We start from the raw sequence: 15,046 nt of genomic DNA on the forward strand, positions 1-15,046 counted from the left end.
GTGTCCTTTGAAACAAAATTTTAGGTTTTGGTGAAGTTTATTTTATCTTTTCTCCTCCCCACCACCTTGGTGTCATCTTGCCTAAGACAAGGTTACAAAGATTTACAACTTAGTTTTCATCTACAAATTTTAAGTTTTAACTCCTATGTTTAGGTCTTTGATCCATTTTGAGTTGTATGTGTTGTGAGGTGGGGATCCAACTTTATTCTTTTGCAGTGTGGACTCTACTGGCAAGGAGAGGAAAGCATTGTTGCTTTCCCAGCCAACTCTGAGATGGGGGCTGATGCAGCCGTGGGTTGTAGTGAGAGGACACTGAACCTGTTGCTATGCTGTGTCTCTTCAGATAGCTGTGCCCCATATTCCTGGACTCTCAGGGACAGACCTCACCCCAGAACTCTAAAGCAGAGGTTTTCAAATTCAGTGAAGCGGAATCCCAGGGAGAATTTCAGCACCCTATTTTGGAGTAGGCTGTCTAACTGTGGACCTGGGAGGCAGGCTGAGTCAAGTTTATCTTTTAGCCCAGCTGCTTCCAAATCAGGTTTCTAACCTCTCTTTGTCTCAGTTCCTCTTGTGATCTGGAGAGTCATGGCCCTGGTATTTTGAGTATTGTAGGAGACAGTGCAGTGAAGATAGAGGGTCTGAAAGAGTGATGACCTATGGCAGGGCACACCAGGTGCCAGCCAGTACTGGCTGTCCTGGCGAGGAGAGCTTCTTTTCACAGGTGGCATTTATTTCATTTTCTTATTTTAAAGCCAGTTGGCTAGGACAAAGACACTTTTTTTTTTCTTAAGTGAAAAGTGGGGAGGCAGAGAGATAAGCGCCCTGACCTGAATCCAACTGACAACCCCACTATGGGGGGATGCTCTGCCCATCTGGGGCCACTGCTCTGTTGTTTGGCAGCCGAGCTATTTTAGCACCTGAGGCAAGGCTCATGGAGCCATCTTCAGTACCCTGGGCCAACTTGCTCCAACCAAGCAATGGCTGCATTAGGGGAAGACAGAGAGATGGAGGGAGGGGGAGGAGTGGAAAAGCAGATGGTCACTTCTCTTGTGTGCCCTGACCAGGAATTGAACCTGTTACTTCCACACGTCAGGCTGACGCTGTACCATTGAGCAAACTGGCCAGGGCCAAAGACACTTTTTGAAATTGGAGATCAGGAGCTATGATGGACCTGTATCTTCATACCAGTCTTAGCATTCCTATCCATCATTGTTTCAGTTGCAAAGTACTGAAGCTGTAAATAATAACAGATTTCTTTGCAACTTACAGTCTTAGAGCTCTCTTCAGTTAAAATTTAGTCTTGAATCCCTCAATAGGGAATTTTTACTTAAAGTTGAGTGGCACATAATATACCTGACTCCTGCTAGAATGCCTCATTGCAGACATGAAATGAAAGAGAGGGACACACACAAGTGCAAGTGTGTGTAAACCACACAGTGATGTGTAACTGAGTCACTCATTGATGCCCCATTGATAAGCACTCTGCTCAAGTGTGTGCCAAGCAAGGGCATCGCACTGGCCTGGGATTATGCATTGAATGGAGCCATGTGTGTTGTGGGGTGTAGTTGATCATGGGGCTCCGTATGTGTAGATTTGCCTGGTCGGAATGGTAGTTGCAGAGCCATGGCTCAACTAGTCCCTGGTGTTTGTGTGCAGCTCACACTGCTGCCTAACACTGCACACCAGCATATGATCAATTGGTCTATATTACATTTGGGGATGGGTGTTTTTAAGCATAGCTAATAATATTTTCAGTTGAAATTTTTATTGAGGTAGGAAGAATGTCTTTGTAAAAAGATACATTGCACTTCAGGCATTTGTGGTACCCTGAAGCACTTCCGGTCTCTTCAGCCCAGGGGCATGTGGGGAGTCACCTGTCCCCTAAGATGACATCTTGGCAGCATCTGCAGCAGTGTAGATGGAGGTCCCCAAGGCCCCGCTTCTTCTGGCCAGGGGGTCCTGACTCACAACTTTACCTTGCCCACAGGCCACAGATAACCAGAATGCTCTCTGAGGAGGCTAGTGCTCTGTGTTTGAGGGCTGGAGGCAATTCTTTGTTGCTCCCTGATTAAGAATTTCCCAAGGTGAAGAGCAGTCTGGGAAACTAAGTAGATAGTGTTGCAGCAGCCTGTACTTCCTGTGCCCCAAAGAGTGGGAAGAGCAATGTTACATAGTTTGCTTTTTAGATTGGTCAGAAGTGAAAACTGTCCTCTTCTTAGCATGAGCCCAGGGCTCTCAGCTTTCTGTGTTTCTGGGAATTTCAGCCTTTTCTCCTTAGTGTGACCACTTGTTAATACCAGCTGCCTGAAGAAATGTAACTTTGAGGGCAGAGGTTCTTAGGTACTGATGATGGGCAGGGAGCCCTTCTTCCCTGGGAGACCACCTGAGGGCCCCAGGGTGAACAATACAGGATGGAGGGGCTTGGGGCTGCTCAGGACTTTCAAGGCTCTCCAGGTAGTTCCTACTGCAGGGAGTTGGGGAAGTGCAGATTTGGAGACAGGGTTGGTTCTCAGTACTGTTGGTAGGGAAATGGACCTTTGGATTCAAGGTCTTCCTAATCTTCAGTTCTCCACTGCAGCCAAGGACAGTATCATTGAGTTTCAGTTGTTGCAGCAGACTAAAGTTGAAGTTCCATGTGAACTGACAGCCTCCCCCCTCGGTAGCTGGAGCACTGCCCTGCTCAGAGCCTGCTCTGCCTCTGTAATGGCCATTTTGCTTTTGACCTTGCATCTTGCCAGACTCTGAGCGCCTTAATGCTGGGCTGTGTTTGCTCATTTTTTTCCTCTTTGGCTTTTTGTCCATTTGTGTTGGGTGGGATCTCACACAGTATGTAAAATTAATTTCAAGCAGTTTAAAGAAATAAACACATTTTTAAAAGATACCATAAAGTACTGAAGACATTAAAAAAATATTTGTGTAATCTTTGGGGTAGGGGAAGAAAACCCAGAAGTCACAAAGGAAAAGAATCACAGATTAAACAACATAAAAATGAAAAACCCTCTCTACTGTCAGAAAAACCACCATGAACAAAGGTAAAAGGCACACACAGACAAGGGAAGATATTTACAGTGTATAAATAGCCATTATGTATAAAAGATAGGAAAGAGACAAAGAGGGGGAAAACAAAAAACAAGAAAAGGACACTCTCCTATAACCCAGTACCTTTCGAGTCCCATAATCATGTGAATTGCATGTCCTCATGGCAGAGATGTTCCTGTGAGTTATGAAGGCCATGTGCAACCTCCATCTGGACCTGTTTATGAAAAGTCCTGTTGGCTGCCATCTGTGAATTAGTTAAAATTCTTACCTGCAGAATGTGGGGCTGAGGGCCTGGGCCCTGCTAACCCCATGATTACGCCACTAAAGTGCTGTAGCAATTGGTTCTGTAAAGAATTCTCAAGGCCAAGTGCTTGGGCATGTGGCTTTGCTAGTTTCTAGCTACACAGAATTGGAGAGTTACAGCACCTCTCATCTCAGAAATAGGTTTCAAAATAGGTTTTCGCGTAAGGCGTTGAGAGGATTGAGTGAGCCACCACACAGCGAGTACTCGGGCCATTGCATGGCGTGAAATGAGGACCTCAGAATGTGACTGAAGATTAGTCCTTGTCATTCCTCCATCATGCCATTCTAAAAGGATTTTTTTTCCTGCCTCTTTCTTGTGACCCTGGGCCCAAGTTAAAGGGCTTCAAGGGATGAGCACAGGAAAAGAGCAAGTGCTGACTCTCCTAAGACACCTTTGTAACATCAAAGAAAGTAGCAGTGGTTTCTGACCGGGAGAGGGTTGGCTATGGGAAGTCTTATATCCCACAATGGACATGGGAGCCCCTTTTCCAGAAAGAAACAAGCCTTGTCTGCTATGCCCTCTCCTAGGCTCTCCCCAGGCCAGCTTTTTTTTTTTTTCTTGTGGGAGAGACAGAGTCAGAGGGACAGATAGGAACAGACAGGAAGGGAGAGAGATGAGAAACATCAATTCTTCGTTGGGGTTCCTTAGTTGTTCATTGACTACTTTCTCATATGTTCCTTGACCGGGGGACTACAGCAGACCAAGTATCCCCTTGCTCGAGCCAGCGACCTTGGGCTCAAGCTGGTGAGCTTTGCTCAAACCACATGATCTTGCGCTCAAGCTGGTGACCTCAGGGTCTCAAACCTGGGTCCTCCACATCCCAGTCTGATGCTCTATCCACTGTACCACCGCCTGGTGAGGCGTCCCCAGGTCAGCATTGAGAGCTGCTGGCTTCCTGGCCAGCACTTGACATAGCCAAGTTTTGCCAGCCTCCTAGGCCTCGTGTTCTCAGCCAGTGCCCATGTGGATTTGAAGATTTAGCATCAGTATGATTTTCATTCTGCCTTTGAGGAGACATTTTAAATGTCCATATAACTGGAAATATTTAGTTTTCCCCTTTTTATTTTTCTTTAAGTAAGAGGAGAGAAGATAGTTTCCTGCATGTGCCCCAACTGGGATCTACCTGGCAACCCCCATCTGGGGCCAATGTTTGAATCATCTGAGCCTGGGCCCACGCTCAAACCAATTGAGCCACTGGATGCAAGAGTAGGAGGTGTGGAGGGAGGACGAGAGAGGGAGACGGTTGCTTCTCACATGTGCCCTGACTGGGGATTGAACCCAGGATGTCCTCATGCTGGGCTGACACTATCCACTGAGCAAACCAGCCAGGGCCTAGTTTTCCCTTTTTTTTTTTTTTTTTTTCTTTTTTTCTGAAGCTGGATACGGGGAGAGACAGTCAGACAGACTCCCGCATGCTCCCGACCGGGATCCACCCGGCACGCCCACCAGGGGCAACGCTCTGCCCACCAGGGGGCGATGCTCTGCCCCTCCGGGGCGTTGCTCTGCCTCGACCAGAGCCACTCTAGCGCCTGGGGCAGAGGCCAAGGAGCCATCCCCAACGCCCGGGCCATCTTTGCTCCAATGGAGCCTCAGCTGCGGGAGGGGAAGAGAGAGACAGAGAGGAAGGAGAGGGGGAGGGGTGGAGAAGCAAATGGGCGCTTCTCCTGTGTGCCCTGGCCGGGAATCGAACCCGGTTCCCCCACACGCCAGGCCGACGCTCTACCGCTGAGCCAACTGGCCAGGGCCTAGTTTTCCCTTTCTACATAACCTGATTCATTACAGGTATACTTGCTCCTTTATTTTGTCTAACTTTCTTGAGAACTGGTATTGCAATAGCAGAGGCAGTAGATAGGGAGTGTGCAAGTCCCGGTGACTAGGGGCAGGGGCTTCCTAACCGGGCTTTGTTTTCTCTGCAGGAGATAAATGGCATCACTGCAGCACTGGCTGAGGAGCTCTTTGAAAGAGGTATGGGGCCAGGGTTTCCCAATATATTGGGTGTAACTTGCCCAGTACTATTAGGCAGCAAGGGCACAGGGTGGCACAGAGCTCACCTCTCTAGGATCTGGTCCACAGCCAGGCCCGCCCACCTGCATGCCCTGCAAGCAGCCAAGTCTCAGAATCTGTGGCACTTCACCTTAGGTCTCTTAGATTCTTGTCTTGGACTAACCCCATGCTCAAGATCTAGTTCAAAGCTCTGTGGTGGAGTTCTGGAAGGTGGGTGACATCATTCCCTCTTTCATTTCTTTTGTCCTTACCAGAAAGAGTTCAGATGGCAAATAGAAGCTGAGCTTGGGTCCTGGGTCTGCCAGAGAGCATAGTTATAGTAGCTAACCTGTAATGTGTGCTTCTCGTGGTCCAGCCTCGTGTTCAGAATCTTACTGCCTCTTCCCTCCCACCCACCTCTACCCCGCCCAGGGGTGTAGATAAAAACACCAAGGACGAGAGGCCCAGTAATCTGCTTAAGGGTATGTGGCTGGAAGGAGCACAGTGAGGACCAAATGCCAGTCTGTGTCTGTCTCAGAACCCCCATCTTACCGCAGGCCCTGCCCTGTGCTGGCATCTCAGGTCTCACCTAACTCAAGATGGCTGCATTCTGGAGATTTTAGTGGGTCTCTTGCCCACAATGCTGCCTCGGGTCAGCTTTATCCTGTCTCATTGCCTCAGTTCAAGAACTGAGCTTTACCTTGGGGGGGGCTCCCCAGTCCCATGTTCCCATGGCCCTTCCCCCCTTTGTAATCACGCGTTCTGGGAGTGCCCTCTGCCTGCCGTGAGTTCAGGAGGGCAGCTGCTCCTGTGTGCCCAGGACTGTGGCTTTGTCCTAATGTGGTGCAGCGCACAAAGCAGGTGCTTGCCAAATGCTTGTTACCTGTTAGCCAGGTGGGCAAACGCCCTGGCTGCTTGACTGGGCAGCTACAGGTGGATGCTCACCCCGTGGGACGCGGCTGTTGCAGGAGAACAGCTCCTGGGGGCCGGCGAGGTCTTTGCCATCAGGCCCCTGCAGCTCTATGCGGTCACCGAGCAGTTGCAGCAGGGAAAGCCCACGTGTGCCAGCGGGGACGCCAAGACTGATCTGGGGCACATCCTGGACTTCACCTGTCGCCTTAAGTACCTTAAGGTAAAGCTGCAGCTGCTCATTTGTGGGCATGGTGGGTGCAAAGCCAGAGTGGGGCATAACAGCTCACTGGCAGGCAGTGTGTGTGAAGGAGGCTAGATGGTCCATTCCAGGAAGGAAGGCCACCTTTGGTGTTCTTGGCTCTGAGCTTCTGGTTGTGAACAGCAGGGGGCAGTCATGACCCAATGTCCCTTACTTTAAACCTCAGCTTTAGCCTGCTCTGTTGATGGGATAATGTCTACCCTGCCTTGTAGCCAGGCTGATCTTCAAGTCCGGAGGCAGTTGCTGTAGCACTGCCCCATGAATGTGGATGGGGAGCTATGTAGCAGCATCCCTGATTCAAACTGTATCTGTGGCTGCAGGTTTCTGGCACAGATGGACCTTTTGGGACCAGTAACATTCAGGAACAGCTCCTGCCTTTTGATCTGTCAATATTCAAGTCTCTTCATCAGGTGGAGGTAAGACCCAGGGCCCCCAGTATGTGGGCAAGGCTGAGCCCTGCACAGACATCATCTTGCTTATGACTCTGTGACTAGCAATTTTTGATGCCTGGTGTCTGGACTTAATTGTCAGGCACTGTTACTTTCATGTCTGTCAGTACGTGGCAGATTTCATCTTAGTGAGTAAGGCCAACCTGAAGGCAGGGAAAGAGCGTCTCTGCTGCTCGGGCTGGTCTGCACAGTTCCACCCCTGGGTTGGGCAGCGTTTGGACAGGATGGAGCACCAGTGCCCAGCTCCTTCTGGGCCTCCTTGTTGTTTGAGTTAAAGTGCTGAGAAGTCATCCTGGTCAGGCAGAGCGAGTTCTAAGTCTTGCCCAAAGCGGATCAGCAGAGGGCTTTGAGAGTTCTCTGCCCTCTAGCATGACACTTGTAACAGGAAATACTTTTCATCACTTGCTACTGTTCTCTTGGGTTAGCCATGCCAGTTTTGTTACCATTTTTAAAATGAAAGGAGACACTGGAACAAATTTTTAAAAATATATTAAAGCATCTGTTTCTCAAGTGTGGTCTTTGTGTTCAGCCCTGTACCCTGTATCTGATATACACTCCTTGATGGGTTCTTCCTAATAACCCTGTGAAGTGAGCACTTTTATTTACCTTTTATAGTTGAGGAAACAGGCTTAGGGAGGTAAAGAAGTTTGGCCAGGACTGCACAGGTAATGAGGGGAAAAGATGGGATCTGAATTCAGCCGAGCCTAACTCCAGAGCCCTGCTATTCATTGGACCATTCTGCCTGCAACATTCTGGGCTCATCTCCGAGATCTGGAGGACCGCTTCCCTTGGTGCAAACTTGTGTGTGCCTCAACCAGTACAGACCAAGTAAGGACTGAGAAATCAGAGGAGTGCCAGCCCTGCCAAGGCTCAGCAGGCTGAGGTTCTACTGCCAGTGTCTGTGGGTATGTGTCACTCTAGTAGGTGACTCAGGGGAGTGTGCCTGTGCAGGACAGCCAGGGGCAGGGTGAACAGGAGAGCCCACCATGTTCCTTGCATTGGCAGAGGCCCCTTGCCCTCAGCTCTGGTCTTTGTGGCCTACGCTTTCTGTTCACCTGCACAGGCCCTATGCAGAAAATGGAGTTTATGGTTCATTGTGAGTCTTACCAGATTCTTTAGACACTGTTTAGTCGGCATTAAAAACTGGGGAAAAGAGAGACTTAGGGTTTAAGTTACCTCCTGCCACTTCCAAGTCTTCTGATAGAAGTGCTGCCGTTCCTGAGACATGGCTGTTTCTTATTCCAGATAAGCCACTGTGATGCCAAGCACATCAAGGGGCTGGTTGCTTCAAAGCCCACCTTAGCTACAATGAGTGTCCGCTTCTCAGCAACCTCGATGAAGGTGAGTGTTCCTTGTTTCTTGCCCGGAGACTGTCTGTGGAGCAGATTCCTATGCTGTGGTTTCCCCACCGAGGATGAGTGTGAGCATTACCACTATCAAACCAGAGCTGGGGCCCTGGCCGGTTGGCTCAGCGGTAGAGCGTCGGCCTAGCGTGCGGAGGACCCGGGTTCGATTCCCGGCCAGGGCACATAGGAGAAGCGCCCATTTGCTTCTCCACCCCTCCACCGCGCTTTCCTCTCTGTCTCTCTCTTCCCCTCCCGCAGCCGAGGCTCCATTGGAGCAAAGATGGCCCGGGCGCTGGGGATGGCTCTGTGGCCTCTGCCTCAGGCGCTAGAGTGGCTCTGGTCGCAATATGGCGACGCCCAGGATGGGCAGAGCATCGCCCCCTGGTGGGCAGAGCGTTGCCCCTGGTGGGCGTGCCGGGTGGATCCCGGTCGGGCGCATGCGGGAGTCTGTCTGACTGTCTCTCCCTGTTTCCAGCTTCAGAAAAATGGAAAAAAAAAAAGAATAAAAAAAAAAACCAGAGCTGGGCCTTCTCTGGGCCTGGCCAGCCACACACTCATGCGAGACCTCCCAGCACTTAGCAAGTTGTTAAGCAGTGGCAACTGGCAGGACGTTTATTAGGTAGATTGATGTATAAATATTTCTCTAAGCTGAAAAAGCCCTGACTTAGCACTTGTTTGTGTCTTGTTCTTAATGGACTTGAAGGACACATTGAGGTTGTGCATATGTTAGGCCCTGTTGTTTGTATATGAGCGACGGAAATAAATTGAGAATATAAGAAGTTTCTATTTACCATTTTATGGATTGCATCTTAGTAATGTTAAAACCCTTCTCCAGAAAAGCCTAGTGGCTACTTTTATGACTTAGAATGTCTGATCAAGATTTGGGTTTGGTGAAATTTGAGGCTTATTGGCTAAAAGGCTTGTGTCAAGAGCAGGGGTGTCAGGCAACCTTGCCCTTCTCCAAAGCACCTCCTGCCACCTGGCTCACGGGGCCCAAAATGATCATCGAGAAAGGAGAGGTCTTGTGGGTGTGGAAAGTCAAAATAAGGAGGCCTGCCTCCCTTCCCTTAGATGATGTCCCTGTGCTCCATTCTGTACCTCAGAATGATTGGATTTGAGTCCTGTGAAGTAACAGTTGAAAGAGCCTGCTGTCTGCAGGGGGACTACAGTGTCAGCTTGGAAAGCACAGTTGTTTGGAAACATCATCAATTCTGATCTTTAGCCTCTGAGATTTAAGCCAAAGTAGACATTACCATATATATGGCAAAAGGCCCTTTTGAGTTTGAAAAGCATTTCCTCCTGAAGTAGGACCAGAACATATTCCAAATAGCTGTTATGTTGTTAAGCTTTTCAGTTATTTCACAATCATTTAAAGACCTAGGAACCAAAGCCCAATTTTAATGCATGTTCACTTCCACATGCTAAATATGCTCAAGCCTTTCCTGAAATTTTGCAATGATTGCATTCCCAGTGAGGGTTGCGTGAGGGCCCAAGTTTGCTCAACAGATGTTCTTACACAGGAAGTCCTCGTTCCCGAAGCCTCAGAATTTGATGAGTGGGAGCCAGAAGGCACAGCCCTGGAAGGTCCCGTGACTGCCATCATCCCCACATGGCAAGCACTGACCACTCTAGACCTGAGCCACAACAGCATCTCCAAGATCGACGAGTCTGTGGTATGCTCTCAGCAGTGGCTTCTAGGGTCTTCTCTGACCTGACCAAACCTTAAGGTTGGGTGTTTTGGTTTTTGGGTTTTGGTGGGGTTTTTTGCAAGAGAGAGAGACAAACAGGAAGGGAGAGAGATGAGAAGCATGAACTCATAGTTGCGGCACTTTAGTTGTTCAGGACATTGACCTTGGGCTCAATCCAGCAATCTTTGGACTCAAGCCAGCAACCATGGGATCATGTTTATGATCCTACACTCTAGCTTGGGGTTTTGCACCTGGAACCTTAGTGTCCCAGGTTAGTGTTCTATTCACTGCGCCACCACTGGTCATGCTTGAGGTTGGATATTTGACTTGGCTTTTTCTGGAAGGACCACAGAAAATCTGGGTTCTGTGCATTGCCTGCAGTTTTTACATTAATTTCATAATGGGATATATTTTTTTTTTTTTGAGGAGAGGAAGGGAGAAATATGAAAAGCATCAACTTGTAGTTATGTCGCTTTAGTTGTTCATTGATTGCTTCACCTATGTGCCTTGATGGGTGGGGGCGGGACTCAAACCAAGATAGTGACCCCTTGTTCAAGCCAGTGACCATGGAGTCATGTCTGATCCCATGCTCAAGCTGGTGAGCCTGCACTCAAGCTGTCAACCTCAGGGTTTCAAACCTGGAACCTCAGCCCCCCACTTCGAAGCTCTTACTCACTGCACCACCACCGGTCAGGCTTATGGGATTATTTAAAATAAGTGAGATAGTACTTAGAACCAAACAAGGAATATTAATTGCAAGTACATTTGATACAGTGAGTGATGAAATTTACTCCCAAGGAGTAGAGTGGAAAAATCCCTCCATAGATTACAGATGTGCTTCTATTAGAGTAACATCCAGATGGCATTTGGGAAATAGGAGTGTGATTTCTGTATTTGTGCTTCTCAGTGGGGTAGGGTTGGAGAAGAAGGTCAGACTGACTTCCTTCTCTGGGACCTTTCATTTGTCATTTTTGTAAGCCATGTGCTCCATTAAAATGGGGACGTGTGCTCATTGTTGGAGTCCCTATGTGTTCCTGTGGACATGGTGCATGGGGCGCTGGGAGATGGCCAGCCCAGGAGTCCAATATCAGAAGGAAGAGTCCCAGTTTGTCGGTCCGCCATGTGCAAGGGTGGCATAGGGTCCAGCCTCCTAGAGTAATGTCGGTTGTTGTCCTTTTTATTTCCCCCACAAGAAATTGATTCCAAAGCTTGAGTTCCTGGACCTGAGTCACAATGGAGTGCTAGTTGTGGACAACCTGCAGGTAATTAATATCTTTGGAGACCGCTGCCACCCATGGGCTTCGGGCTTCTTACAAGGTCCCGGAGAGTTCCGAAGGCTGATGCAGCCCTGGGAGTTTGGCCATAAACTGGGGTTTTCTCTCACAGGCACTCAAAAGGGGCCCAGTTTCCCAGAGGTTTGTAGGGGTGGGGGTTGCTACTATCCCTTCAGGGTCCCCACGATGTGCTGAGCAATTGTTGCTGTAGTTCCCCAGAACTGGAAAAGATTCATAAACAAATCCAGCAAGATGAAGATGAGCACTTCCATCATGACGATGCAGGCCTCGCTTTCAAAGCTTGTGTCTGCCTTGGAGGCTGTGCTGCCTCTCAGGGGTGCCACTGAGATGTGGCATGGGCAGAAAAGGAGGGAATTCCCTTCCAAAGAATAGCAAGAGGTAATGGAGCTGATCTGTGGCACTGGTTATTTTAATTTGGAAGGCCCATCACACCATTAGTGTCAGTCCTCTTTCTTTTAAGTCTTTACCTGAACCACTATACCCTGTCCTCTGTGCTGCTACATGCTACAGCACCTGTACAACCTCGTGCACCTGGACCTGTCCTACAACAAGCTGTCCTCCTTGGAAGGGGTTCACACCAAACTGGGGAACATCAAGACTATGAATCTGGCAGGCAACCTCCTGGAGAGTCTGAATGGCCTGCACAAGCTCTACTCCTTGGTCAACCTGGATCTCAGTGATAACAGAATTGAACAGGTAAGCCATGTCCCAAAAGGATCTCAGGGTTGTGGGGTAGCTGTGCCTTGGTATTTATTACTTTAAAGAAGAATGGTTATTCTTCTTTCATCTGAAAGACTGTCAAACGTGTTATGTTGCCAAAGTGTTAAAATAAGGGATGAGGAGAATGGAATTCATGCCTTGCAGATGGAGGAGGTCAGGAGCATAGGCAGCCTCCCATGTCTGGAGCACGTGGCTCTACTGAACAACCCTCTGAGCATCATCCCTGACTATCGGACCAAGGTGCTGGCTCAGTTTGGAGAGAGGGCCTCTGAGGTAGGCTGCCAGGTCCGCGTAGGGTGGGGTTAGTGCAATCAAAGAGACCATCTTGACTAGTCCATGTCATCACAGGCAGAACCACGGGCGATGTCCATTGCTTTACCCTTGCCTGCTTCAGAAGGACTTCCTGACTCTAAATGGGCCTTTGGTTCTGGGAAGTCTGCTGCCTCCTCAAGGGAAAAACTCTTAAATCTTCCTGCAACCCATCCTGTCAGCACCAGTGGCTCCATGGTTTGCCAGCAAACTTCTCTCACATCACCTCTGTCTGCTGTGGCCCAAGGAGCTCCCCACAAGCCCACAGGCACAGACGGAGTGTTGAGGGACTGTTTTCAGCATGTTAAAGGAACATTGATGCCCTGGCTAGATGGTTTGGTTGGTTAGAGCATTGTCCTGAAGCCCAGAGGTTGCTGGTTTGATCCCCGTCAGGGCACACATAAGAACAGATCAGTATTCTTCTCTCTCTCTTTAGAAGGAGAGAGAGAAGTACAGACAGGCAGACAGGAAGGGACAGGGATGAGAAGCATCAACTCATAGTAGCTACACCTTAGTTGTTCAGTGATTGCTTTCTCATATGTGCCTTGACTGGGGGGCTCCAGCTGAGCCAGTGACCCCTTGCTCAAGCCAGATGAGGCCGTGCTCAAGCTGGTGACCTTGAACCTGAGTCCTCAGCGTCCCTGGCTGACGCTCTATCCACTGTGACACCACCTGGTCAGGGTTTGGTTTTTTTGTTTTGTTTTAATAAGTGACAGAAGGGGAGATAGACTCCCGCTTGTGCTTTGACTGGGGTCCATGTGGCTACCCCTGCCTGGGGCTGATACTCAAACCAGTCGAGCCACAGGCTGCGAGAGGGAAAGAGAGAGAGAGAGAAGAGGGAAAGTGAGGGGAAAAGAAGCAGATGGTCGCTTCTCATGTGCCCTGACCAGGGATTGAACCCGAGACATCTGCATGCAGGGTCGACGCTCTAACCACTAACCCAGCCAGCTAGGGCTTCTCTCTCTCTCTTTCTTTCTCTTTCTCCTTTTCTCTCCCTCCCTCCCTCCCCCTCTCTCCCTTCCACTCTTCCTCTTCTCCACTCCTTCACCCTTCCTTCTGTCTAAAATCAATAAATGCAAAATTTTTTAAAAAGTAACATTGATTATTGTAGACATGGGTCAGAAATAAGATATTTAAAATAATCATGTTTCCTGAACGTGTTCTGGCCATGAAGTCTGACTACAAACACCAAGGGTGTGCCCACCTTTGCCAGTGTAGCCCAGCCCAGTATCTGCTGCCTGCTGAGTATGTCTGGCCACCATGCCAACTAAGCAGGTCTTTAGCCAGGTTCACCTGTCTCCTCAGCCCCAAGCAGGCTCCTTTCCCATTCTCCCAAATCCCAGAAGGTACCTGGAAGTCTGCATTCTTCTCTCATGCTTCCTGCCCACCCCTCCACTCACACCCCCTGCCGACTCCATCTCTTTGGTCTCAGTTACCAAGACAATGTTCACAAGATGACATTTCCTTCCCTCTTAGCTCCAGGCCCTCAGGACTTTGCCTCATTTGACTATACTGCCAGTCCCACACTGCCTACCAGCCCACAACCCCTCCTGCATTTGCGGGTAGGGGTGCCTGCTTCCCCTGCCTTTGCCCTCCAGTTCCCCAACCCATAAGGCCTTCCTTATGCTCTTTGCTGATCTAAATTCTTCTGTAATTGGGGGCTTTTTCAAGTAACTACCTTCCCCCAGTCCCAGCCATCCAAGTGGCCTCGTCAGTGAGCCCTGAATCCCCACCTCACTTTTTGGAAAGGGACTCCCAGCGACAGACGAGGCAGTATGGGACCTCCCTGGGCCACTCTAAACTTCCAGGTTCCAGTGGGCTGAGCCTCCCAGGGTCTGGCCCACGCTGGCTGGGCTCCCACCGTTCAACTCTCACCATGCTTTCCAGCACCTAGGCTGATAGCCATGTCTGAACTCTAGGTCTGTCTGGACAGCACAGTGACCACAGAGAAGGAGCTAGACACTGTGGAAGTGCTAAAAGCGATTCAGAAAGCCAAGGAGGTCAAGTCCAAACTGAGCCACCCTGAGAAGAAGGTGGGTCTTTGTGTGGGAGGTAGAAGGAATGGTGAAGAGCCAGCTGAGGAAGGAGCTGGCTCCAGGGGAACTAGGCTGCGGACCGGGCAGGTCACACCCCTCTCTTCTCTGGAAGGTGGGGGTGGTGACAGTACCTGCTACACGGGTTGTGAGGACTAGGTGAGATTGACTGCCATTCCCGATGTTTGTGAGAACTCTGTTTCTCCTTATCCCTGACTTGTTGAGTTCTATTCTTCCCGATGCTTCTCTTCTCTCCCGGTCTGACTTGAGCACTCCTTCTAGGTTGGCGAGGATTGCCGACTCTCAAATGCCCCCTGCGTCAGACCCAGCAGCTCCCCTCCCACCATGGCTCCTACCTCTGCCTCCCTGCCCCAGCCTATCCTCTCCAACCAAGGTAAAGTATGTCGCTTTTTGCCTAGCAGAGCCACGTAGGCCCTGCTGGGTCCCCTGGCCAGGTTGGGGTTGGGGCGGTGATGCTGACACCTGCTGCTTATAGGGTTCAGACACAGGGCGGATGTGGTGCTGTCTGTAAGCCAGCTCCTCTCTAGGTGACACATGGTGGGGGTGCCTGGCCTGATTTCAACTCTGTTGTTTGCTTAGTGAGGACCCCCCTACTCGTTGTTCTGACACCCACATCCAGTTTCTCTGGGATACCACAGGGTGTCTAATGAGGCCCTAAGGCTGCTCTGTGAACAGGCCGAGGCTTTTG

The 15,046-nt window shown here is 49.7% G+C and overlaps 1 protein-coding gene across 4 annotated transcripts in view; it reads left to right on the forward strand.

The window, feature by feature from the left end:
- The window catches only part of NISCH (nischarin), a 36,846-nt gene that overhangs the window by 8,106 nt on the left and 13,694 nt on the right, over positions 1-15,046 (forward strand). For all 4 annotated transcript variants that reach the window (XM_066351812.1, XM_066351813.1, XM_066351814.1 and 1 more), the window contains exons 4-13: positions 5,260-5,308; positions 6,295-6,458; positions 6,818-6,913; positions 8,192-8,287; positions 9,813-9,965; positions 11,174-11,242; positions 11,786-11,971; positions 12,140-12,268; positions 14,224-14,337; positions 14,620-14,731. In XM_066351812.1, the coding sequence (XP_066207909.1) occupies positions 5,260-5,308; positions 6,295-6,458; positions 6,818-6,913; positions 8,192-8,287; positions 9,813-9,965; positions 11,174-11,242; positions 11,786-11,971; positions 12,140-12,268; positions 14,224-14,337; positions 14,620-14,731 (1,168 nt within the window). The remainder of the gene's footprint in view (positions 1-5,259; positions 5,309-6,294; positions 6,459-6,817; positions 6,914-8,191; positions 8,288-9,812; positions 9,966-11,173; positions 11,243-11,785; positions 11,972-12,139; positions 12,269-14,223; positions 14,338-14,619; positions 14,732-15,046) is intronic.

The sequence above is a fragment of the Saccopteryx leptura genome, chromosome 10 (assembly GCF_036850995.1).
Source record: "Saccopteryx leptura isolate mSacLep1 chromosome 10, mSacLep1_pri_phased_curated, whole genome shotgun sequence".
In the NCBI taxonomy this organism is placed as follows: Eukaryota; Metazoa; Chordata; class Mammalia; order Chiroptera; family Emballonuridae; genus Saccopteryx; species Saccopteryx leptura.